At 42.1% G+C, this 26,391-nt stretch overlaps 1 protein-coding gene across 3 annotated transcripts; it reads right to left on the minus strand.

Moving 5' to 3' along the window:
- Nucleotides 1–350: 350 nt before the first annotated feature.
- FAIM (Fas apoptotic inhibitory molecule) lies at nt 351–18,204 on the minus strand. 3 transcript variants are annotated; one of them, XM_081234141.1, is made up of 5 exons: nt 17,731–18,204; nt 11,642–11,774; nt 11,124–11,352; nt 4,204–4,253; nt 351–800 (listed from the first exon to the last, which is right to left on the minus strand). In XM_081234141.1, the coding sequence occupies exons 1-5, from the start codon at nt 17,769–17,771 to the stop codon at nt 651–653; spliced, it is 603 nt and encodes a 200-aa protein (XP_081090267.1). In that variant the 5' UTR covers nt 17,772–18,204; the 3' UTR covers nt 351–650. The 3 variants fall into 3 exon arrangements, with proteins under 3 accessions (XP_081090267.1, XP_081090269.1, XP_081090268.1); XM_081234143.1 differs by lacking the exon at nt 17,731–18,204 and adding an exon at nt 17,390–17,607; XM_081234142.1 differs by lacking the exon at nt 17,731–18,204 and adding an exon at nt 16,989–17,024.
- Between the last annotated feature and the right edge of the window lie 8,187 nt (nt 18,205–26,391).

Below are 26,391 nucleotides of genomic sequence, written 5' to 3' on the forward strand. Positions count from 1 at the left end.
GCTACCTCCACACAGGTGTGCAACTCTGACTTTCCAAACACTGCCTGACAATGCAGCTGATGCTGTCTGGTGTAAAGAAATTTGCTTCTTCCTTTTTTTTTTTTTTTTTGTCCTGATCATACTGATTAAACAATTGGATTTTCAGAAAACTATTTTTTTTCAGAAACCTATTTTTAATTAAATTCTTACATGACACTCTTTGATATCTCCTTAACATTGTTTCCAGATAGAAAATGTTTCTCATTTCAGTTAAACTAATAATATCATTGTATACCAACGACAATCTATATGCACAGGTTAAAAATATACAAAGACATCCATTTTAAGAAACACAAATCAAGCAGCACCAATTTTATTTTATAGCATTTATTATAGTAAAAGTTGCTCTTGTAAAACACTAGTGATTTTTGGTCCGTATCTTATTTTCCATTTGACATTAAAACATTTTACATTATTTACAAAATAAATTGCAATATTTATGATACATAATTTTTTTCCTGACCTTTGGAACATTACAGTTTCAAGTAACTAAAACATAAAGACATGGCGACTAGATGTACTGAAAAGTACATACTGAACATATTTAATCACCACAGTAATTTAAAAGTCCTGATCTTTACTTGTTAAGATTAAAATTAATTAACATGAAGTCATTCAGGAATCCCTGGGATTTCTCTGTTATCCACAATGAGAGTATGAATAATCCCTTCTTTCCGCTTCCCACTACTGACAGCCTTTATGTAACAGTCATGGTTCCCAATACTGAAGTGAGTTTCAGTCCCGTCATCTACAAACTCACCCTGGGCAAACAAAAGAAGGAGGAATTAGTGTTCCAGAAACATTTATCTTTGTCTAGAGCATTAACATCACCTAAAAAGGGAGGTATAATGAAGTACATATTAGTTCAATGTTAAACTTTGCAAGATTAAAGTTAGAAGCTTGTATTTAGATGCTTTTACGTCTCTGTTATGAAGGTTTCTTATTTGCACCCCCTACAATCTTTAAGAATCTTAAGTTTCAGAGAAAAAAAAAAGTGTACCTAATGGCTATGTGTCTATAACATATACTATGTAGACCATGTAGACTATTTTCAAAAGTAAAAGTAATAAACCTGATAGCAAACAGTTATTAAGTGATTTATTCTATACAAAGAATGGTTTACATGCATTATTTTGTTGCATCCTCACAATAACCTGATTGATTGGAGTACGATTACTATCCACATTTGATATGTGAGGAAACTGAGGCACAGAGTGGTTAAATTACTTGCTGAAGGCCCCAGTCAGTAAGGGATAGAGTGTTCTTAACCACTCTGAACATCTGATTCCCCAGTGTGTAAGGTGGCTTACAATAAATACATAACATAAAAAATAAAACCAGTGAGAGGCCCGCGTACTGCAAAAAACAAAACAAAACAAAAAACATAAAACCAAACACTACTGAGTCTAGACTTGCTCTGTCCAGTACAGTAGCCACTGGCCACATGTGGCAACTGAGCATGTAATGAGGTGGGTCTAAAATGAGATACTCTGTTAAGGGTAAATATACACTGGATTTGGAAGACTTAGTATGAAACAAAGAATGTAAAATAACTCAGTAGAAACTTTTTCTATTTATTACATGTTAAATGATAATATTTTTGATATACGGATTTAAATCAAATTTTTATTAAGATGAACTTCACTGTAAAACTTCTGAAATCTGGCTACTAGAAAAGTTATATATGAAGCTCATATCTGTGGCTCATATTTCTATTGAACATCACTGATCTAGAGTAAAAAGATAGGGGCCAAGTAGTACAGAGAAGGAAGGAAGAACAGGAGGCTTAGAGGATAAAAGTGAATTATGCAAAGAAGCATCATCAGACTCAAAACTTGGCTATGAGCTTCCTGGCAGCCAAAGCAGAGCAAGGCCCCGTAGCTAACATTATCCAACCAAGGAAAGCACAGGAGGCATCAGAGAGGGAAGCTTTTTCTTAGCTCTGGGAAGAATCTGGCCAACACGGAGGTGTACTGACCACAAGGACTGGGGGTGCTGGTCCTGGAGTCTAGTGTATTCTTTTTACCCCTTTCCACATTGAGTTTTGAAAAAACCCTTCAGGTCATACTTCTGTAAAAATTAATTTGGAGGGCAGAGGAAGGGTTGAATAATACAGTCCTTGTGAGTAGCTTCTTGGTAATTTGACAGATACATAGTCTTGGTCACGATGCTTTGAGATGAAAAGGAAATGGAGAAAATAAGCTGTAAGTCACAGGCAGCAAGAGCAGGTGTGCATAGTGCTGGGGAAGACTGCCCGGATATGGAGCTGCCAAAACTGCCTAGGTCGTAGTTACAATGAGGAGGCAACTGAGTGAGAGCTATTGTCCGAACACTTGTGGTTTCTTGTCAATTACTGAGGAACAAAGACATTGTGGATGGACATTATTTTCAACTTCCTACTTATTTACAACCACATTCTTAAATCTCTCTTTACATTTGCACTGGAGAATTCCTGGAGGGTGGAGGGAATGTGATCCCAAAGTGCAGACTCTCCATCTAGAGAATTCCAGGGTAGGAAAAAGAGAATAGGAAGGTCTAGCAGATGTGGCATCGGGCACACAGTAGGCATGGAAACTTAAGCTGGTCCAAAAGGAGACATAAAATACTGAAGAGCTTTCCAAGCCTCTCTGCATAAAAGTCTCGATGGGTAGGTTTAACCCAGAGGGTGGATCAAACTCTGGAGGATCAATTTGGAGTGAGCCCTGGTTACATTTCCCTTCAAGAATTAAAACTAGGATTAATAAAGAGAAAAGCATTAATCTTTGTAACTTTTGATTTCTGGCTTGGGCACTTCCTTAGAAGCAGATTGGCTATAAGACCCAGCTAGTCTGCTGAATACATTTATCCCAGACCTTCCCTCCAAGCACATCTCCTCACCTTCCCAGACCTACAATAGAGAAGGGAGATAACAGCAGCAACCACGACTTGCAACTAGCTAAACTGTGCTGGGGAAGAGAGCTTCTCACGATCTCTAGCCCTGGTGTTCATGTCCGAAGCCATGAAAGGGGACACCAGGGCTGGTATACCGCCTGCTTGCCAGCTGACCCCAGAACACATGGGAATTTCCACCCAAAGATTTCAGCTCCTGCTTCCACACTCCCCGCTGTCCAGGACCGCCTCCCCTGCTTCACTTCCTCCCCTGCTGTACATACCACTATTATTTCCTTCCCACTTGAGATGCACTCCTATATTCGTCCCACCACAGCCCCAACAGTGCAAGCAGCAAAAGCCCAACACACTGGGGTTTGGATGGGGATCTCACTGTGCTTGGCTTCAATGGGTGGGGTAGCCTCTTAGCACTGCTACTCTACAAATTCCACTTGTCTTCTGGGGTTCGTGACAGTGCCCTTTCCTACCTGCCTTTGTGTCACCTGACATTGTGTGCATCATTTCTTTTTCACAACCTTTGCTTTTAGAAAAGTACTATCTGCTTTTTGAGTGTATGGTGTAAAGCCTTCCTATTCAGAGTGTGACCTGTGGACCAGCAGCTCTGGCAACACCTGAGGACATGTTAGAATATGCATTTTAACAAGATCCCAACTGATTCTATGCATGCAAGTTTGAGAAGCAGTGGTATAAAGCACCCCTTTAACCTGGATAAACACAGGAGGACTCAACCTTTGGGGAGGACTTTTTTTTCTTTCTTTTTTACAAACCCTTGTGTCGAGGGCTGACTGACTTTCAATAAGTTTGCAGCAAGGGAGCTGCTCTGCTAGGTACGAAACCCGGACCCAGAAGCAGATTGTCTACGAATGGTTTAGCACCAGGGTCCCCACGAAACGGGCGTAACGGGCGAGGGGGCGGCCACCTTTCCAGCCGCGTCCGTGTCCCAGGACGAAGGACTCTGCACGGCAGATTGCGCTGCGCTGCACCGCGCCGGGGAGGATTTTGTAAATGTGGGAACTCTTTTCAGGGTGGAGGCTGGTCCAGGAGAGGAAAGGTAGAGTATGAGTTTGGTGCCAGACATAAGTTGTTACCAAACTCTCACTGCCCCAGGCACTGCCCAGGAAAGGTCTTCAGATTTTGGAGTCAGGATTACTTCATCTCTTTTTTGTTTTTAAGCAAGAGGACCTTCGTTACTTATAAAATCTCCAGTAAGGAAACACAGCAACGTTTCAGTGGTCACTCACGCACATGGTGAGAGTAATCAAAAGGTCAACTCACTGCTGTCTCCAGTTTTGTACCGTTGCACCATACATCCATAGTGTCTTTTTCTGTAAAAGTAACAGATGAAAAAAGAATTATAATCTGTGATTTAAAGTTAACACTTTATTATTTTAAGAAGAGTTTGTTACACTGGATTTTGAAAACTCCATTTATTCCATTCATGGCTTTGAAGTTCTTCCAAATTTGAAGAAACTGTGTTTATCTTTTGTTCGCAGACGAATAAAAATGAAAGCAATCTTTTAAGAGAAAATCATGATCCCAATACAAGTTAATGAAGACTTGTTAAAGAACATCTTTAAAGGAGGATGCACACAAATGAATGTGAGGAGGGACCTTTCCACACAGAATGTCTTTCTTTTCATATCATCTGAAACGTTGTAATAAAATTTTAAGGTCTGGTTGTGAATCAAAGAAGGGTTTACACACTCCCAGGATTACAACGTGTTTCCATTTAGGATACCAATACATTTTAGCAAATTAAAGAATGCTTTTGGCCTTTTAAAAACCTACGTACTTCAAGTAATGTAATATTTGACCTTATCCCTTTTGTAGTTTTATTTTTTGGATTATAGCAAGTATTGCTTTTCTTTTTTTTATTGAAGTATAGTTGATTTACAATGTTGTGTTAGTTTCAGGTGTACAGCACAGTGATTCAGTTACACACACACACACACACACACACACACACACACACTCTTTTTCAGATTCTTTTCCCATATAGGTTATTACAGAATATCGAGTAGAGTTCCCTGTGCTATACAGTAGGTCCTTGTCATTTATCTATTTCATATATAGTAGTGTGTATTTGTTAATCCCAGACTCCTAATTTATCCCTCCCAGAACGTCCTTTAACACCAGTGACTAGATGTTTCCTCCTGCCTCTCACTCACCTGACTGGATGATGGCACAAAGCGACCACCAAACAAGGCTATCCTGCTGTTCATACAGGACAGAGAGCAATTTAGCCTTAAATTTCACACTGGATAGCACAATAATCTCTATTCATTTTGTTATGGTTTCACTTTGGGGAAAATTACTGGATCATAAGAAAAAAATATAGGTATAGTACTTGATGGACTGTTCAGAGTACAGTGCTGACATGATAGAGCAAAATGCTGCCACGATACACTTGGGCATTAGCTAAGTAGCTGCAGCTCACTCCAGGGAGGTGTATACATGTGTGCGCGTGTCACAAACGCATATGCCTTTTGGTGGAGGATCCCTAGAGCCACTTGTGAATGTCAGTGTCCCAGGGAGTGGCAGGTGGGAGGACTGCACTCATTAAGCATCCAGAAGACGAGCTTTGGGTGTTATAACGAAGACTAGAGAGAAGCGGGACCTGTGTGTGCCCACAGAGCCCAGGGGTCAAAACCTGCCTGGGCCCCAATGTTCACTGCAGCTCTATTTACAATAGCCAGGTCATGGAAGCAACCTAAGTGTCCATCAACAGATGAATGGATAAAGAAGATGTGGCACATATATACAATGGAATATTACTCAGCCATAAAAAGGAATGAAATTGGGTCATTTGAAGAGACGTGGATGAACCTAGAGACTGTCATACAGAGTGAAGTAAGTCAGAAAGAGAAAAGTATAGTATTTTAACGCATACATGTGGAATCTAGAAAAATGGTACAGATGAACCGGTTTGCAAGGCAGAAATAGAGACACAGATATAGAGAAGAAACGTATGGACACCAAGGGGAGAAAGGAGGGGTGGTGGTGGGATGAATTGGGAGATTGGGATTGAAATATATACACTAATATGTATAAAATAGATAACTAATAAGAACCTGCTGTGTAAAAAATAAAATTAAATTTAAAAATTCAATTCAAAAAAAATTACATGCTTTCTTCTGGTAATTGTTTGCATTTAAATTTCAAATCATTAAAAAGTACTATTCACGGGCTTCCCTGGTGGCACAGTGGTTGAGAATCTGCCTGCTAACGCAGGGGACACGGGTTCGAGCCCTGGTCTGGGAGGATCCCACATGCCACGGAGCAACTAGGCCCGTGAGCCACAACTACTGAGCCTGCGCGTCCGGAGCCTGTGCTCCGCTACAAGAGAGGCCACGATAGTGAGAGGCACGCGCACCGCAATGAAGAGTGGCCCCCGCTTGCCACAACTAGAGAAAGCCCTCGCACAGAAACGAAGACCCAACACAGCAAAAATAATAAATTAATTAATTAATAAACTCCTACCCCCAACATCTTCTTTAAAAAAAAAAAGTACTATTCACATTAAAAAAAAAAAACCTGCCTGGGTGTCAAGGCTGAGATGCCTTGACACTGACAAGCCATCTATTCCAGGAACACGGTCTCTTCTCCCTGCACCTCGAGATGTGAGCCTCACTTAGAGCGTGGAGAAAGGACTTTGAACTGGGCTAGAGGGAGAGAGAGAAGGGCAGAGGGGCCCAGGAGGTATGGGAGGGGAAGCCCAATGGCAGCCTGAGTGGGGAGCATCTACGGCCACAGTTGTGGGGAAACCCAGCTCAGCCACCTGGATCAGAGCACAGGGTGCTCAAATAAACCATGATGGTGGTGACAATCGGGATTTTATTTAGTGGGCCAACTGAATGTGTACATGTACTCAGATTTTCTATAATAGCTGTTATTAACATGCCTCTGAAGAACATTGCTAATCCAAAAGCCATAAAAGAAAAGGGGTAAGTAAATTTGACTACATGAAAGTAAAAAAGATTTCTGCATGATTAAAAAAACACATGCATACGTATAAGCAAAGTCATATAATAAATGACAGACTGGGAAAAATACTTGAAGCTCACAACACAAAGAGCTAATTTTAGTAATAGAAGGACTCCTAGCAATCAAGGAGAAAAAGACCAACAACCCAAGAGAAAACAGGTCAAAGGACACATACAGGCATCATCAGAAAAGAAACACAAAAGGACTTTAAACACATGAAAAGAGGCTCAACCTCACCCAATTCTGAAAGAGGCAAATAAAAAAACGTGCTGAAATACCAGTGTTCACCTAAAAGTAAAGTAGCTGGTGAGCCACTACATTTCTAAACACAACACTGTAAAATTCTGGAAAATAAAGATGAGCCCCCAAAAGCTTCCAGAAAGAAAAAACTAACGAGGTTCAGACTGGCATAGAACTTCTCATTCAAAACAATGGAGAATAGAAGACAATGGAACAAGGCTTTCAAATTTTCTCAGGGGAAAAAAAAAACCACATTTTAAAGCTAGAACTCTATACTCCGCAAAAGCATCAACTTCGTATAAGGTTCACATAATATTTAGCTCCTAGACACCCTTTATAAGGAAATCACTTAAGGATATTTTCCAGTAAACAAAGGTGAAACTGGCAGTTGTGGGATTCAATAACTGATGGAACTAAAGCCAGGACGGCCACTGGGCAGCAGGCCTGGGAAGCAACTACCTAGTTTTGAACGGGAAGTCAACAGACGCCCAAGAATACTGTCATTAAGAATGAGAAGATTTCGAAGCAATAGATAATACGAGTAAAAAATGCAAACAGACATTAGGAACATGAGCAAAGAAGATATATTTCCATTTCCAACAAGAAAAGAGAAAAGCTACCAGAAGAGCCCAGAAAAACAAATGACTAAAAAAAAAAAAAAAAAATCAAGGTCCAATTGTGAAGTAAACAAAAAATGAGGTATAATTTTGAGAAATTGGTAGATTATAGAACAGAAAACTCACTTGACCTTGACACTAAAAACAACTTCCTTTGAGCGGCACGGGGGGGGTGACAATAATACAGAGAAAGAATGTAACCATGGCCCACTCCAAAAATATTTATAAAATCACAATAATATAAATGTAATTTATTGGTTTTTAATTTTAGAATCAACCTACAGAAAAAACACAGGAGAACACAGTTATGGCTACACAGCAGAATACAAATATTAGCTACTCTGATGATGTCAAAGAAAAGGTAGAGAAGACAGAAGTTGAAGGTGGTAAAGGTGGGAGAGGAGCGGCGGGGGAACTATATGTTCACAGCCTCATCTTACTCAACGGGGGATGAAGTAAATTTGAAAGCTGATGATGAAGATGGTGGTAGTGGCAGCAGAGGCATGAGCTTTTTACTGTCTCCAAATTTCCCTGCTGAAACCGACAGGGCAACAGAACAGAACCAAAGACCCCATGGACAGTCTCTACACCACAAACTCTACAGTACCAATAGGTGGGGGAACCACAGGCAACTACAAGACCGTAGCTGTAGTATCGGCAACCACGCAGAAGGAAGCAGAGGGAAGCAGCAGAGCCTCTGGTGGACCTAAGAATCCCCAGACGGCAGTCCCGGTTCTAACTGGAGCGTTCGGAGGGGGGGTGTGTGAAGAGCAGCTGAACTAGAAGGGGTTTTACATCCTGACAGTGGATGGGGTGTGGGAGCGGCGGGAGGGGTCTGAAAGGGCTACAGCAGTCTGGGCCCCAGGAACCCTCAAACCAACCCACCGAAACCCCCTTCCAATAAAAACCCCACACTGATAAGAAACTTGTGGGAAGACAATCCTAACTGAGCACCCAGGGAAACGAGAGTAAAAGAAAGAAAATCTAGAAAAAAATGGGGTAAGGAAACAGCAGCCATCTCAGAAAGTGTGCCCCAATGATTTTTAACATCATCCAAAAACGACAGAAGAGGGAACTCAAGAACCTGAAGTTTAAAAAGCTACACAAAACCACACTCCCTTCTACAAATTCAGAAAAACTAAGATCATATAAGAATTATCAAAGAAAGGTACTGAGCTCTAGATCCATACAAAATTGTAAGAAAAAAGAACAGACTACCATCATTATAGATAATAGAAGTATCAGAAAGACATGCTTACATGAAAGGTAAAGCTGTAAAATACTATTTCAAAATGAGCTGAAAGAAATTAAGAAAATCATACAAGATATGAAAGAATGACTAAACAATGATTAGAAAAACTGAGAAATGAAGTATAGAACTCAGTAAAAATTAGAAATAAAAATAATTTCAGAAATGAGGACTAAACTAAAAGGAACACAAAACAAACATAATAAATAATTCTTTAATAGAAATATAAAATGAAGAGGAGGAAAATTTTTTAAATCAAAAAGCAACTAAAAAAAAAAGAAAGAAAGAAAGATGACAGTACAAGTCACAGGCTGGAAGAAAATAGCTGCAAAATGTATCCGATAAAGAACGTGTATCTAAATATCTTGTTACATTTTTAGAATTATTGACTGACAGGAAGTATTTAAATGGCAACCTAGACATACTCTTTTAAATATAACTGAAGCCAAAGTGGTTGAAAAAATTAATCTGCTTTTTTCTCATGATATGTGAAACAAATCTCATAATTCACTAAAGATTATGGTTCCAATTTTTTTAACTCTTTATCTAAAATATACTAAGAACTCTTAAAACTCAACAGTAAGAAAACAAACCAGCCAATTGAAAAATGGGCAAAAGCTCTACAGAAACAGCTCACCAAAGAAGATACACAGATGGCAAATAAGCATATGAAAAGATGCTCAACACCACATATTATTAGGGACTTGCAAATTAAAAGTGAGATATCATTACACACTTATTAGAACGACCAAAATCCAAAACACTGGCAACACTGCTGGCAAAGATGTGTAGTAACAGGAACTCTCACTCATTGCTGGGAGGAACACAAAATGGTACAGCCACTTTGGAAGACAATTTGGTGGTTTCCTATCCTCTTCAAGAAAAATTGACCCAATTTCTTTAATAAATAAACCATACAGGAGTTTTTTGGTTTCCTTTTTTTCCAACTATGTGCATTTATTACCTGATAAACATTTTTCATTCTTAAAAAAATTTTTAAGGTATTTTCTAGCATTCAACTAGACTATATACTCTTTTTAAAAAAATTTTATTTATTTATTTTTGGCTGCATTGGGTCTTTGTTGCTGCGCGCGGGCTTTCTCTAGCTGCGGCGAGCAGGGCCTACTCTTTGTTGCGGTGCGTGGGCTTCTCATTGCAGTGGCTTCTCTTGTTGAGGAACACGGACTCTAGGTGCAAGGGCTTCAGTAGTTGTGGCACGTGGGCTCAGTAGTTGTGGCTCAGGGGCTCTAGAGCACAGGCTCAGTAGTTGTGGCGCACGGGCTTAGTTGTTCCCTGGCATGTGGGATCTTCCCAGACCAGGGCTCAAACCAGTGTCCCCTGCCTTGGCAGGCGGATTCTTAACCACTGCGCCACCAAGGAAGCCCTAGACTATATACTCTTAAAAGACACAGACAAAGTCTCTTCATTTATGTATCCTCAAGGCCTGGTACACAAACTGCCATTTAAGAGGGTCTCAATATTACCTAAATAAATGAATCCATGAATTAATGAGATGATCTACATAGTCTTAACTTAGTGATATGAGAAGCAGGAAATACTAAGGGTAACCAGAAGAGTGAAAAGGTAGTAAATATTTGTCTTGCAAGTTTTGTAGGCCCAACAGAAGCTGAGAACACAGATGGCAATCTGTAATAGCAGAACTTAGCTTAAAGAGCAATGACTTACTTTTTATTTTTTAATCTACTTTATCTGGACTGATAATTTTGATCTGCTGCCGTCCTAAGCCTATTGCTACCTAGAGAAAAATTCCCTTTTTACTGATGAATCTTTAATTTCCAACTGCCTTTAGACATGCTTTTAAAGACAAATATCAAATAATAACAAATGTCTACATCAATATTTCGTTTTTTCAACCCAAGTTTATAATCCTCGAATCCATCACTATAAAATCTGGCTCTCATATTTTCCATATAAATCAGTCGATTCAATGAATACTTCATTTCCACAGGACACATGAGAAATATAACTGCACTTAACGTTCTCTCCTATTCAAAGCTCCCATAAAAGGTCTGGACAGTTAGAGGAACTAATTACATGGCCACCATAAAAAGCCAACAAATTCTGCAGAAACAGCTCTCACTTACCCAGCACAACTCTACAGTCCTCACCATCCAAATGTAATACCCAAGTATTGGTAGTTTTTGATCTGTTCTCCATATACTTCTTGAGACTTTTCCCATTAATTTCCAGAGTATATTCATAAGCAAAACCACTGACAGCATCTATATTTATGGTTGCTTTCATCTTTGCAGCTCCAACACAGAAGGTTTCTTTGCCCACTAATTTGAACATCCATTCTTTTCTTATCTCTTCCTAAGTAATAAAATATAAAAGTTGAAAACACATAAATGGAAGAAAATTTAATATTTTCACGATACAAAGGTTTTAGAAAATAAAGTCATTTTAAGTTTAAATATTAGATGTTATAGTCTATGAACTGCACAACTATTATTAGTTTGCTTTGTATGGCAAAATGATACAGGCCAATATATAAAGATAATCACTGTAAGAGAAAAGCCTTGCATTCACATATGAAGAATCTACATGAGCAAAGTCAAGCTTCCCTGTACACCATACTTTACGAAGTAACATTTTTTCCTACCTTCCCATCTACATATACCACTCGTTTGCCTGATGTGGTCCCATGTTCGAATTCAATCTTATGGACTCCATCACTTAAAGCAACATCCCAAACAGCTACGAGATCTGTCATTTTCTCCAGGCTGTAAGGAGGGCTAAGGGAATAAAATTAAGCAATTATAATAGGCCAAAACAGTAATAGAATAACCAGTTAATCCTTCCAAGGTGAAGATATCAGATTTTAAAAAGCCCTGAAATTATAAAATATTAAAGTGATATTAGCTAAGTAAGCCTACTTACAGTACGTGTAACTATCTTCTCCCTCTTATGCATTCTTCTTTTAAGATGAAATTACTATATATGGGTATACAGTCAGATAATTCCAAAGTCACCTTAATATAATAGGATTAAGAATCAGTCAGTTTATCCATGACAGTATTCTAAGCTAGGCCACAGAATAATGCTTGGAAAGGTCAGTAAAAAGTTTCTACTTCTCCTCCCGTCACTTAAAAAGCACAGTATTTAATTTTGGTTTTACTTTTTCAGATCCAATCACTCTAAAGCAAGAATTCTCAAAACATTTTACACTTCAACCAATAACTAGGGATTAATTTTAACAAAAAAGGTTCGAATTTATAATACTAAGACTGAGGAAAAAAGAAGTCATGGAAGAAATGTTCTATAATAGATATAAAAATGTTATGGAAGATGGTAATCTTGTCATTATTACAGGAAATCTTATTAAAAATATAAAGGATTCTGTTTTGTCAAGTTTCTGGCACAATTTAAACACACAGTTTATATTAATATTTTAATATAAAATATATATTATATGTGTGTCCTATGTGAATAACCTGTTATGTATAGTGAATATGTAACATGTAAGTACTATTTTGATACTGATATAGATCTTTAGCTTTGAGAGAAGTAACATTTATTACAGCAATAATGATCATAGCTAACAGTTATTTAGTACTTACTGTGTGTCAATCACTGTGCTAAGAGCTTTATATATATTAACTCAAAGAATCCTCACCATGAGGTGGGTACTATCATTATCTCTATTTATAGATGAGGAAACTGAGGCTCAGAGAGACCAAGGGCTTGTTTAAGGTCACAGTGACAGTAAGTGGCAGATGGGATGTAAACTTAGGACTCTGGCTCCAGAGTCTGTCTCTTAACTATATCCTACTCTTAACTCTAATCTCCTTTGTAGGGTCTAAATCAGAGACGGTAAATGGATTTTATATCATTTTGAAATGACTGCCAAGAATTTTGTGCTGAGACGGATTTGGAGACCTTACATCCAGGTCCTATGGGAAAGGATGCCACATTAGTGCTGGCCACCTCCATGCCAGGTGTTTACCACCCTTGCTCGAAATCACAGAAAAGCAAAACTATGTGTTCTGCAATATTACAAAATGTGCCCTTTGCCTGGATAAATAACTCCCCTGAATGATTACAACCATCTTGAAATTTTCATAAGCTAGTTTTATTGCGATGCAAGACAGTTACCTTTCGTCATCCTCAAAGACAGGACTGTCATCTCCAGATGCCATGTGGCTGGCAAAACAGTCTTTAATCCAATTAGCAGCCAGGAAAGAGAAAAGGAGAATTGCAGCAAAGAAAGACTGAGAGCAACAAACATGACATCTGCAAAGAGTTTTTCTAACTCTGCAATCCATTTCTTAAATTGCATGCAGCTTCTGATGAAACAGCGTTTACATACAATAGAATTGCAATATCTAATTTTCAGGGAGAGAAGTTAAATCACACAAATTAGCCAATCATACTTTTACCTGTTATGGATTTATAATTTCCGAAAACCAGAGAATAAACTCTAGTTTATGCCACTGAACTAGGGAAGCCAGGGAAGCCCCCTGAACTGTACATTTTAAAATGGCAAATTTTATGTCATATATATTTTATCACAACTTAAAAAATTAATACTGTCATATATAAAAAACCCATTGAATTATACCCTTTAAATGGGTGAAATGTATGGTATATGTGTTAAGCTTGCAAGAAGCATCCAGGGATATGCCAGTTTGCTTTCTAAGAGCAAACTTAATTTGCCCACTTACTCAAGCCCACTTAATTTACTAGTGCCAATAATGAATCCATACAAGTTACGTAGTTTGCTCAGGTCACTAGAAGAGCCCAAGCCAAAACTAAAGTCCAGAACTCCTGTGTAATTAACTGAACAGTATCTGGGCTGTAATGCTAAAATCAGAAGCATACATAATACTCACATGCATAGGAAACCCCCCACATTTGAAGATTTGGGATTAACAGTTGTACCCCTGCCAAACCTATTGAAAAATAATTTCAACTATTTTTTGCTCCCAAGATCTACTCTAGTCTAGCCTTTTCTGTATAGATGTCCAAGGGTGCTCACTCCTTGTAAAAAACGGGAGATGACAATCGTTTTGGTTTGGAAACAGCCAGAAGCCACTAATTGTTTTTAAAAAGATATTAAGGGCTTCCCTAGTGGCGCAGTGGTTAAGAATCCGCCTGCCAATGCAGGGGACACGGGTTCGAGCCCTGGTCCGGGAAGATCCCACGTGCCGCGGAGCAACTAAGCCCGTACGCCACAACTACTGAGCCTGCGCTCTAGAGCCTGTGAGCCACAACTACTGAGCCCAAGTGCTGCAACTACTGAAGCCTGTGCACCTAGAGCCCGTGCTCCGCAACAAGAGAAACCACCGCAATGAGAAGCCCGCTCACCGCAACGAAGAGTGGCCCCCGCTCCCTGCAACTAGAGAAAGCCCGCGCGCAGCAACGAAGACCCAAAGCAGCCATAAATTAATTAATTAATTAATTGATTAAAAAATTTTAAAGATATTAAAGAAGACCTTAGCACCCATAAAAGCGATCCAACAGGCAAAGAAAAGCTAAGCATTTTGGAACGAAAGCTAAAGATTCAAAACACACTGTACCTAAAATAAATCCCTCTTTTTTTTAGCACCTTATATATTTGTGGATTTTTCTAGTCTTAAAAATATTTCTTAGGGGGACTTCCCTGGTGGTCCAGTGGTTAAGGCTTTGCCTTCCAATGCAGGGGGTGCGGGATCCATCCTTGGTCGGGGAGCTAAGATCCCGCATGCCTCATGGCCGAAAAACCAAAACATGAAACAGAAGCAATACTGTAACAAATTCAATAAAGACTTCAAAAATGGTCCACATCAAAAAAAATCTTAAAAAAAATTTTTCTTAGGATATCTCCTATGAAAGTGGAGGGTATCCTGCAACTATCAAAGCAAAGAGAATACATAGCAATAGAGTAAGCCAACAGCATAATATAAGCTTAAATAAGCATCCTTTGTAAATCAGAGTAGACTTTGGGATATCATTCAAAATTTGCTCTACAACTTTTAGAGACTCTAGAAAGTTCAGTAATTCAGCAAACTTGAAAGAACTGCCCAATTTTCCATTATAAGGAACTTCAAATATTATCACACTAAGATAAGGCATGGTACCATATTAATTATAATTATATTTCATATAAAGTATAAAAGACAACACAGCAAGAAAATCAAGATCACAGAAAAAAATGTTTTCCCTCATCTATCAACATTCACTTATACATTCAACATTTATTTATAGAGTATCTGTTTAAGGTGTTGAAGAAGTTTCGGAAATAGTGGTGACGGTTGCACAACATCATGAATGTACTTTATGCCACTGAACTGTACATTTTAAAACGGCAAATTTTATGTCATATATATTTTACCACAAGTTAAAAAAATAATACTGTCATATACAAAAAACCCGTTGAATTATACCCTTTAAACGGGTGAATTGTATGCTATATGAATTATATCTCAACAAAACTGTTTTAAAAAAAAACAACCCAGGGCTTCCCAGGTGGCGCAGTGGTTGAGAATCTGACTGCTAATGCAGGGGACACGGGTTCGAGCCCTGGTCTGGGAAGATCCCACATGCCGCGGAGCCACTAGGCCCGTGAGCCACAACTACTGAGCCTGCGCGTCTGGAGCCTGTGCTTCGCAACAAGAGAGGCCGCGATAGTGAAGAGGCCCGCGCACCGCGATGAAGAGTGGCCCCCGCTTGCCGCAACTAGAGAAAGCCCTTGCACAGAAACGAAGACCCAATACAGCCAAAAATAAATATAAAGATAAAGAAATAAAAGATTACTATTAAAAAAAAAAAAAAAAACCCAGGTGCCCTGCCAGTAGTGTTTCTTGGAATATGATTACACCTATAACCAAGAGATGATCACAGCTGTCCATGTCCCCGATTTCTACCTTACTCATATGAATAATGAGAAATATCTGTCTCACACAGATCTCTAAGCTACAAATTGGACTTAATAAACACATGTCATATTCTAAATTCATCCACCATACATACATTTAATTATCACAAACATGTGACCAAACTGGAAAATGATCATTACAAAGAAAAATCCCCTGTATTTCAACACAAAGTTTTAAGAATGTAAATAAAAGGGATGGAAAAACAAATTCCATTTATTTTCACTGATAAGGACAATGTCACTCACTCACTTGAAACTTTACATGTCTTCAAAGGAAGCTTTCTGAGTATCTGGTGACATACCCATCAGCATAATCCTTTAAAATCCCTTCCCTAGCAACCCAGCATCCATGTATCAGAGAGTATGACTTAAATATAAAACAGTTTCCACTGTTTATCTAACCCCAGCTTGAATTTTGCTTTAACTTAGGTTTAGTCGTATTGGAGACTGTAATGGTTTATCCAAGCTAAACCTAAGTCAGTTTTAAAAATTACTAAGGTACTCACAGTTTCTTTCCAGCAAAGCTCTAGGTAAGGCCAGCTACAAGGCAGGTCAAACTTAAAGAGGTGTTGACACCGTCCGCCCGATCCCTTGTGAAGCACTGGGATCTCCAGCAAAGTCTGTCAGAAAGCTCCCTAAGCCAGGTGTTCCCAAATGCGAGGCACAAAAACGGAAATAACTTTTCCGAGGTGCATTTTTGCAACGTATGCCACAAGCCTTACGAAGGATTCTCTCTAAACAAATAATCGTGCTCAAAAAACCAGGCGGAACAGTGCTCAACGAATTGCTTTTTGTAATAGCTAAGAACTGAAAACCACCTGTATGTTCACCATCAGAAAGATAATCCATTAAGTAAATCACAGTCCCGTCACTCAGCGAGCGTCAAGCCCCGGCCAGGCGCGGTCAACCTGGCCCCAACACAGCCTAGGGCGGCCAATGAAAAGGATGGAGAAAAACATCGAAAGCCACGCGCAGACGCGTGGGATGTATTAGTAAGACAAAGAAGCCGAGCTGCGGCACTTTATGATCCAGGTTCTGCAAACATACAGCCCGCTCATGCTTGCAGGGAAAAGGGGACTGGAAGGAAATACACCTTAATGTTAACCCGTGTCTCCCGGGAGCGGGGGTTCGGCTCTTGCGCTTCCTTGCTTGTGCTTTTCTGCTCCACTTTTCCGACGGCGACAAGTATGAATTTATACTCGGGGAGAGGCCAGAGCCGCGGGTCACGGGGCCTGGCCGGGTAGGGGGGCCCCGCGGCCCGCCCCGGTCCCTGCCCCGCCCCAGGCGCCCCCTCCCCGCCCCCCGTGCGGGCCCGGGCCTCACCGCAGGGTCGCGAGGCCGCGGAGACACCGCCCACCGCTCGGCGCGCCCGCCGCCGCCGCCGCCGCCGCCGCCCGGAGATGGCGGCCGCCAGCGCCGCGGCGGGGTCGCCTGGGGCTGCGGGCAGGGGCTTCCGGGGCGGCCGGGCCGCCCCACCTGGAGCGCGGGGCTCACCTGGGCGATGTGGGCCGCGGCGAGGCTCTGGGCCCAGAGACCGGTGGGTTCCGCCGACTCGGCCACTTAGGCCGCCGTGGCCTCGTCCCGTCGCCGAGAACCAGACGCAGCCTCCGCGGAAGCGAGAGCTCGGCAGGCGCGAGTCCCGAGCGCGCCGACTCTCTGTCGCGCTTCAGGTCCCCGGGGGTGCCCCGCGCAGGCCGCCGTCTGCCTCCCCGCGCCGCGACCCAACCCCGCCGCCGGCTTTGCGTTCTCACCCCCTCCCTAGACGCCTCGGTAGGAACCAGCGGATAGCCGGCGCTGGTCGGACGCTGGGGAAAACCAGGCGGGCCAAACCCTACCTGCTCTGTAGCCGCGGGCCAGGTAAATCCGATCGTGGCATTCGCTCCTTGAAACCCTGTAAGGCTGCTGGCTATTCCTTTAAAGATCAGAACTCCTTAGGGTTGGCGCGAGGCCCTGTGCTTGAGGTTGCCCCTGCCTCCTCCGGCTTCATTAGATCCTCAGATGCTGCAGGGTCCTTCCCACCCAGGGCCTCTGCAGGCGCTCTTCCCTCTGCCTGGACGCTCCTCCCTGCCTCTTCCCTTAGTTAACCTCCATTTTGCTGTTGAGATTGTTCTTCAAATATCATTTCTTAAGGAAAACTACGCTGGCCCCTAAGGCTTGCAACACCTGGAATTCTCCTTCTCAGCTCCATTCAGGGTGTGCAAGTACGCTTTGTGATCTTTGCTGAATGTGCAGTGTAATTGTACACCGAGGTCCGAGAAGGCGGGGACGGGGGCTGCTCGGTTCTCACTCTAGCATCTCCCAGGTCTGCACAGTGCAGGCTTGGATTAGGCTCTGATAAATGTTTGTTAAATGACTGAATGAAGAGCAGGCCTGAGGAATGTTTTAGGTGGCCTCGGTGTTTTTCACTTTAAGGAAGAGACCGCATCACTGCAGGGAGGGAGGACGGTGGGTGAGTGGGCCAGCTGAGAAGAGCAGTGAGTGGTCCCTGTGGAGAGTGGGCCCCAGCAACAAAATAGAGACATGTGAAGGGATTCTCCGGGGGACCTGGGGCTCTGAAGATTTGGAGGCACAGGGACATCTAGGCCCCATCCTGTAATTTCTTCCTGCAGCTTGATGTTAACGGTAAAGAGGATTGTTTCACCTCTGGGGTTGGTAGTGAGGATGCTGAGCAAGCACGTGAGAGAAGGGGAGTTGAGAAACAATAAAGAACAATCGATTGATCAGGTCAACCTGTCTGCACAGTAGTAGGCTGAATCTCAGAGAGCACTGATTTCTTGTTTGCCACCCTGTATTGAAAGCTCCCTGAAGACAAAGACTTCTCATGTTTGTATTTTTTTCTGCACTAGTGTCCTGAAAAGAGAGTTTTCAATAAATGATTGTTAAAAGAATGGATTAGGGGGCAAAGGTAAAAGGCCTCAGAGTGGTGATTTCCAGAGATGAGACAAGGCTAGCTGAAGATACCTCCCTAATTCCTTTCTCCCAATCCTTAGTTCTTCTGAGAAACAGCTGTGAGTTGTTGGGCTAGGACCAGGAAACCCTGGTTGGGCAGCAGCTCAAAAGTATTGTTTAATGAAGAGTCATATTTTCTTGTAAAACTTTGGGAATCAGAATATCTTTTACAAGACCAATGATGTGTCATTTATCGAATGCTTGCTTTGTGCCTTGTGTATCATTGCTTGTAGTTCTCACAACAGTCCAGTGATTATACTTACACCCATTTTTCAGAGAGACCCAAAGCCCTTCATAAGTTGTGGAGCCAGGCCTGTGGGATTTGAAAAGTTCATATTAACAAGGCCTGTTATTAGAAAAGTATTAATTGTGCATGAACAGAAATATAGGTCCTGTCTTAGAGGCCTGGGGAGCCCCTCTGCCCAGGGGCCCCAGAATGTAGTGAGGGTCAGCCCACTCGTGAAGTGTACCCAAGTCTGTCCCCAGAATAGGCGAGGCAGTCTGATTTCTCCGCTGGCTTCTTCTGTGCCACTGTTTCCTCCTTGGGTATAGGTTCTGGGATACCTGGAATTAAGGAACTTACCAGTTTGGGCTGTATTTTCTACCTACTCATTCCCTGGGTCCAGGACACTGGAGATAGGAATAGTCGCTTGTTATCAAACAGGATTGTCATGGAAAGAAAGTCTGAACAAAATACTGTGAAAGGTATTGAACTGAGTGTGAAACGTACTCATCTGGCTGATCCTGCTTTTGACTTTATTTCCACTCTCAGAGTGTCTTCTTGCATGTGCCCTTCCAGTGTTGGTCCAGCGTGACTGTTGTCTGTGTGTTAAAGGAAGAGGCACCAGTGCTTTTCAAAGGAGCCCAGGGTCCAGGACTCTGGCCTCAGAGGATTGTATGTCAGCACCAGTGCCAGTAACCACAGCCTCCTGTTGCCAGCCAGGCTGCTGCTGCTGCTTGGGTCTCTCTCCTTCAGCCCACGGAGGCTCTGGCTCTATCTACACAAAACACAGAAAGTGGAGAAGCAGTGAACCAAGGTGATTTTGTAGAACTTCAAACCAGAAAATTTTGACAATTTCAGGAGAAAATAGGCTTTGGTCTGAGTCATCTGGAGAGTGGGGTTTGTAGCTACACCCTTAATTAGAGCAAGAGCCAAAGGAAGGTACTTTTTAAGTGCCTAAGGATCATTCCAAGGCACATGTTCCAATTGGTTAAGACTAAAAATCCATATCTAGTTTATTTTGAGAAATTTTAAAAATATGGAAAAGTACAGAGAAAAATACCCATATTCCCACCACCCAGAATTGACCATCATTAAATGTTGGCTCAATAAAAAAATCCCAGTAGAAGATAAAGCCGTATTTGACTTTCACCCGCAGCACCATTACTTTCTTCTCCTCCCCAAAGGCCAACGTTCTCGTGGATTTGGTGTGTTTGCCTCCAAGTCCACCTTCTATAGTTATATAGAAATTATATACATGAGTACATGTTTTAGGGCATGATATAGTTCTGCTTTAAAAAATTATTTACATGGTACCATGCATGGCAGCTGGGAATTTGTATGAATGCGGGACGGGATTATAGGAAGCCACCCTTTGGAATTCCTATTGTTGCCAGAGGTGAGCCTGGTCTCTGCTCACAACCCTTCAACCCCCCACCTTTAGCACGAGTTCACCTAAATCTTTAAGTTAAAGGGTCCAGAGATAAGAAAGGAATCTATACACAAAAAAAACAGATGGAACCAGCTGGGACCAAGATGGTGATGCATCTGACCTACAACAGACCCTGAGTCTCATTATACGTTGACTTAACTACCTTAGCATATTAAATGACACACACCGTACCAGCCACCAGGACTGGACATTATAGAACAAAAAGGATAAAAGCGGGTGGTACGCCACTATTCTGGAAAAAGCCCTGCCCTTCCCTGGTAGACTAATGTATATGCCTCCCTATCATCAGCCTCACTCCTCCTCGCTTTGTCTTTACAGTACTTTTTTTTTTTTTTTTTGCGGTACGCGGGCCTCTCACTGTTGTGGCCTCTCCCGTCGCGGAGCACAGGCTCCGGACGCGCAGGCTCAGCGGCCATGGCTCACGGGCCCAGCCGCTCCGCGGCATGTGGGATCTTCCCGGACTGGGGCACGAACCCGCGTCCCCTGCATCGGCAGGTGGACTCTCAGCCACGGCGCCACCAGGGAAGCCCTACAGTACTCTTTAACATTAAATCCCTCTTGCCAGGTGGGTGAGAAGATGATCTGTGAACTTAGTTCCCTGCTTCTCTATTCTTTGGCCCCTGAATAAAGCCTGTGCTGTGTTCATCTCAGCTTCGGCGTCATTATTCACTCGAACCCAAACGGAAAAAGAATCCTCCCCTGACAAGGCAGAGAGCCTTGGCCGGGCTATGGCCTGAGTAGGGTCCATACAGCTTAATTCAGTAACAGTATCACCATCATCATTACATTTATTCACTATTTATTGACAGTCTGTTATATGGCAGGCAGCGTGTGAGGGGATATGACAACGAGAAGCACTGATGGCTTTTCCCCACTCATGAAGTTTACATTCTAGTGGAGAAGACAGTCACAAAAATTAGCAAACAGAGGCAACGAGGTAGGTGGCCTCCACGATGGCTCCCAGAGCTCCCTACTTCCTAGTATTCACGTCCTTGTATAGCCCTTGTCCAAGTGTTAGCAGGGTTGGTTTGTGCAATCAGTAGCCTACAGCAGAAGTGATGCTATATCACATCCAAGATCAGGTTATAAAAAAGACTTCAGCTTCTGTCTTAGGTGCTCACACATTCTCTTCATCACTTCCTCTGTGGGAAGCTGCTATGTATGTGGACACTCAGGCGGCCTGTGGAGAGGTCCACGTGACAAGGAATGAACTGAGGCCAGCCAGCAACCACATGAGTGAGCTTGGAAATGGATCCTTCAGTCCACTTGAACCTTGAGATGACTCTAGCCCCGGCCAACCCGTTGAGTGCACCACCACGAAAGAGTCTGTCCCGACCATGCAGTTAGCCTACTCCTGTATTCCTGACCCACAGAAACTTCCAGATAATAAGTGTTTGGCTTAAGCTGCTCTGAGTAGGGGTAATTTGTTATGCATCAATAGATAACTAATACAGAGACAGAGGAAATAATTGCAAGTTGGAATAAGTGCCTACACCGATCTTACGGTAGAGCAGATGCCCATTGGGAGAAGTGGTTCATGGAGCCTGAATGCTGGTTTCAGATCCTGGATCCTGGCTCAGCCACATACTAGCAGTGTGACCTTAGCAAGTCATTTCTCTAAACTTCTATCTTCTAATTTGATCATTTGTAAAACAAAGATAATAACGGTACTTACATTAAAGTTGTGAAGCGTCAACAAGTTAGAAAATGGAAGTGCTTAGCCCAGAGCCTGACACATTTTAAGGGCTCAATTCATTTAACTATTGTTATGCTGTATGGATGCTTAAGCATTTGTTATTAATATATTTGCCTGAGCTGTTTGCTTATTGTCTTTCATACTGGAAAATGGCTACTGAAGGTGAATGCCGCTGTATAAATCTGACTCAGATTTAACAATATAATTCAACACTGTACTGAGCACCTACTATGTGCCAGGGACTAAGCTAGGTGCTGGAAAAAGATTAGTGAGGTATGATCCCTGTCCCCATGGATCATACCTCCCCAGGGGAGGCAGAACAAATGTATTAGTGTAATAAAGGATTCTAAGTGTAAAAGACTTGTGAGTCGAAGAATCTGCAAGAATTCCTCACCAAATGCCATTCATATTTGGTATACTTCTTCTTGTGGGGAGACACCTGATAGTTCTATACTCAGGAGAAAATTTGAGAATCAGTTTAGAAATTTAGAAAATAGATCTGTTTTAATTGCTAATGTAGGCTATAAATTACACTGCGGGGGGCTTCCCTGATGGTCCAGTGGCTAAGACTCTGTGCTCCCAATCAGGGAGCCGGGGTTTTATCCCTGGTCAGGGAACTAGATCCCACATGCCGCAACTAAGAGTTCGCAAGCCACAACTAAAATATCCCGCATGCTGTAACAAAGATCATGCACACGGCAACAAAGATCCCACGTGTTGCAACTAAGACCCGATGCAGCCATATTAAATACACACATACATACATACATACATAAAACTTTAAAAAAATTATACTGGGAAGTCAAAGCACAGAGGAAAGCAGTACGACGAAATGAAGACAGGCTTTGGATCTCAGCTTAAATGTCACTTCCTCAGGGAGGTCTCCTGTATGTAACCCTATTCTCTTCCTTCATAGCAATTATTATAATTATATGCTTATTTGTATTTGTTCCATATTTCTCTTCCCAACTATACTGTAAGCTCCTTGGGGGCAGGAACCACATCTGGTTTACTCACCACCATAGAAAGTATCTAGTTTAATCCGTGGTACATAACAGGTGCCTAATAAGTTTTTGTAAATGAACGAATGTTAAATAAGTGTTAGAACCATTACAATCCTGGTGGGTAGATGAAGTCCATAGAAGACTCTTGAGACCAGTGCAGCAGGATGCTGACCTAAAGACTGAACTTGTGTGCAGGGCCCTTTCCTTTTCTGGCAGAGAGGTGCTAGAAGAGCTTTAGGGGTTCAGAAGAAGGAATTCCTTTGGAGGACACTGCTCTAGAGCTTCCTCCCCTCCACTTGCTACATACAAAATCCAGGAGTGATGGGAGAGAGGTTCTACTGTTAGGAATTAGAGAATACACAGCCTTTTTTGCTTTGAAGATTGTGAAGGATACTGGTGATCATCCACCTAGCGTCCATTTTCCTCTTGATCCTTACAGAACTCCAATTTTACCCAAGTAGCCATGCTTCCTTCTTATAATCCATGTGACTCAAGGAGCACCCACCCCAGAGGGTAAACTTTTCCTTGGTAACTTGATAAACTTGATATCCTGTACTTTCCAATAACTTATCTTGGTAACTTGTTGAACCACTGCATCAAACAAGTCCAAAGTCTATCTTGCCCCTGGACTTCCTGTTATGTGAGATAATCCATTTCCTTATTGCTTAAGAAGACAGTCTGAATCAGATTTTCTATTCTATTTGCAGGCCAAATAATCCTAACTGACCAATGATGTTTGGCCTCCTAGCTATAATTAGGGCAGCTACACTCAGAAAAGTGGGTAAGTCACCCTATTAGCCTGGAAAAGTCAAGCAGTGAGACTCTTTGTGTTCCAAGTGTTGAAAATGAAAATCTGCCAACCAGGCTAGTGTGAATAGCTAAGTATGGAAAGGGCAGGGGGTGGCGGTGGGGTGAGGACATGTTTGCATGGGGCAGACACAGAGATCAAACTCACAGTGGCTCCAGCTGCCTGGAAGAAGGCTGAGTATAGGCCTGAAAGTTGAACCCTAAAAGCTGTGACCCTGAGACCTCCTTGTGAGAGACACCATGCCCTCCATGGAGATCCCTGTTGGCCATTGTGGGACCTGCTGTGCTACAGACTTGCATCCTTTGACCAATTGGAAAGTACAGGTTGCAACAGTGACATCGTGTGGCTATAAGATGCAATGACAAAGGCCACCAGGCCTTCCCTTCAGGTGTGTCACAGCTGGATTTTCCTTTGGGAATTTTTGGATCGCTTAACCTGCTATGAGTTTTTGAAAAAGGTGGGCAGGGGCCCTATTTGTAGATTCTGAATTTACTAAAGTGATACAGAGAGGATTGAGATGATTTCCTTTTGCGGAGAAAAAGAACACTGATCATATTTGTACACTGTGGAGCCCCCCCCCCCCTTTTTTTTTTTTTTACAGTTTTTACTTATATATCAGGATGCAAGAAAGTTAGGCTTGGAAAGACCCAAACAAAAGCCTTTCCATTTTATACTCTTTTTGAAAACTCATCTATGATTCCCCATCGCCTGCAGGACAAAGTCCCAGCTCCTTAGCACACCTGCTAAAGGGCTTCCTCCTCTGATTCTCCAATGATGCAACATACTCCTCAGCTTCCTCAGGAAGCCCATTATATTGGCCAATGCTTTGGGAGTTAGGTTTTTGGGGAGGGCAGATATGAGCTGTACCAAAGGAGTCCAGGTTTAATTACAGAAAAAAAAAAAGTAAGGTTTACTGAGCACTTGTGAACTAGGCATTATAATAACGTGCTTTGGAGTTATAATCTTAATTTGCACATGAAGTTTTCTCTAAATACTGATAGAGGCAAACGGCCAAAGTAGGTGATTAAATAGTTAATTCCACTAGGGGATTGTAAGGAAAAAGTATGGGAGACCCCTGTAAGTTAATGATCACTCAAGAAAGCAGGCTTGCTTAGCAACAAAACCATGCAACAGAAGCATGACTTGCCCCAAAACAAAACAGTGGTGGCATGAGACACACATCCTGCCCAGTGAGGTCAGTAAATTAATGATTCCTACGACATGCTTCTCTGTGCACACTAAAAACAAAAATATAAGGAAAAGGTGACATTATACTGAAACCCGAGATGATTTATCATATTTTAGTATATGTTACTGCCTTTTTGCTCATTTCCACTGCACCATGACAGTCCCAGTTCGACCGTGTGGGGACAAGAAAACTCCTCCACCTGATGTGGAGGTGGAACTGATGATGGAAGCTTGATATCTACTCAAGAATGAGGAAGAAGGTGGTCTTCTTTTTCTTTGATTATAAAACTGTAGCCCACTAAGTTCTCAGAGCGGCATTCCCTTGCCCACCGGCTTTTAAGCCTCACAAGCGTCCTACTCGAATAAAACACTTCTGATCTATCACTTTGCCTCTCAATGAATTCTTTCTGTGCTGAGACATAAAGAACAGCAGGTCCTTGAACCCCCTCTCCCTCCACGCATTCCTGCGGTTTCAGTATCTTTCCTATCTGTATTGCTGGGGAACTCTTCACCATTCAGAATCATTCTTCTTATGCATCTCTCTAGGTTTGTAGTTCTCGACTTTGGCTGCACATTGGAATCACCTGGGGAGCTTTACAAACTACCAATGCCTGGGTCCTACCCAGCAGGTTCTGATATGCTTAACTTGGGGTCTGAACATTGTTTTCAAAGCTCCCCAGGTGATTCTAATGTGCAGCCAGGGTTGAGACGCACTGGTCGAGGAAGACTTCAGGGACCGAGGTAAATCCTCCTTTTCTTTCCCTTCTGTGCCCTAGACACCTTTCTCTGATCATGCCTATCACACTGCACCTTAATTTCAGGGTGTATACCTATCTCCCTAACTAGATTTTGAACATCTCCAGCCAGACACTTTTGCATTTTTGGAGCTCTATGTGTGGCCTCACACTTCGTGGAGATTTGGAAAATGTTTAATGGGAGGGTAAAACGTCATCAACAAACACTTATTTGCGTCCTCCAAATGCCAGGCGCTGCACCGCTCAGCCAGGTCTGCAGCCGCCACGTGGCCCGGACCTCACTTTCACCGACAGCCTCAAACGTAAACTTCTGAAGTCTTCCTGACAAATGAGGATCCAGGTAAGTGAGAGAGACAACTTGAGCCAGAGCCTATTTTCAGCTGCAATGGAAGTGCGCAGGCGCAGACGACAAAACCAGCCCCG

Source organism: Mesoplodon bidens (genome assembly GCF_964165515.1).
Source record: "Mesoplodon bidens genome assembly, chromosome: 5".
Classification (NCBI taxonomy): domain Eukaryota; kingdom Metazoa; phylum Chordata; class Mammalia; order Artiodactyla; family Ziphiidae; genus Mesoplodon; species Mesoplodon bidens.

What these genes read in the sequence shown, in the direction of transcription:
- FAIM (XM_081234141.1), bottom strand. Translation starts at nt 17,771, where the DNA reads ATGCCACGATCGGATTTACCTGGCCCGCGGCTACAGAGCAG. An exon ending in GGCCCGCGGCTACAGAGCAG is followed by an intron (nt 11,775 to 17,730) that starts GTAGGGTTTGGC and finishes TTATTCCCTTAG; the next exon opens with CCCTCCTTACAGCCTGGAGA. An exon ending in GGACTGTAGAGTTGTGCTGG is followed by an intron (nt 4,254 to 11,123) that starts GTAAGTGAGAGC and finishes TTACTTTTACAG; the next exon opens with AAAAAGACACTATGGATGTA.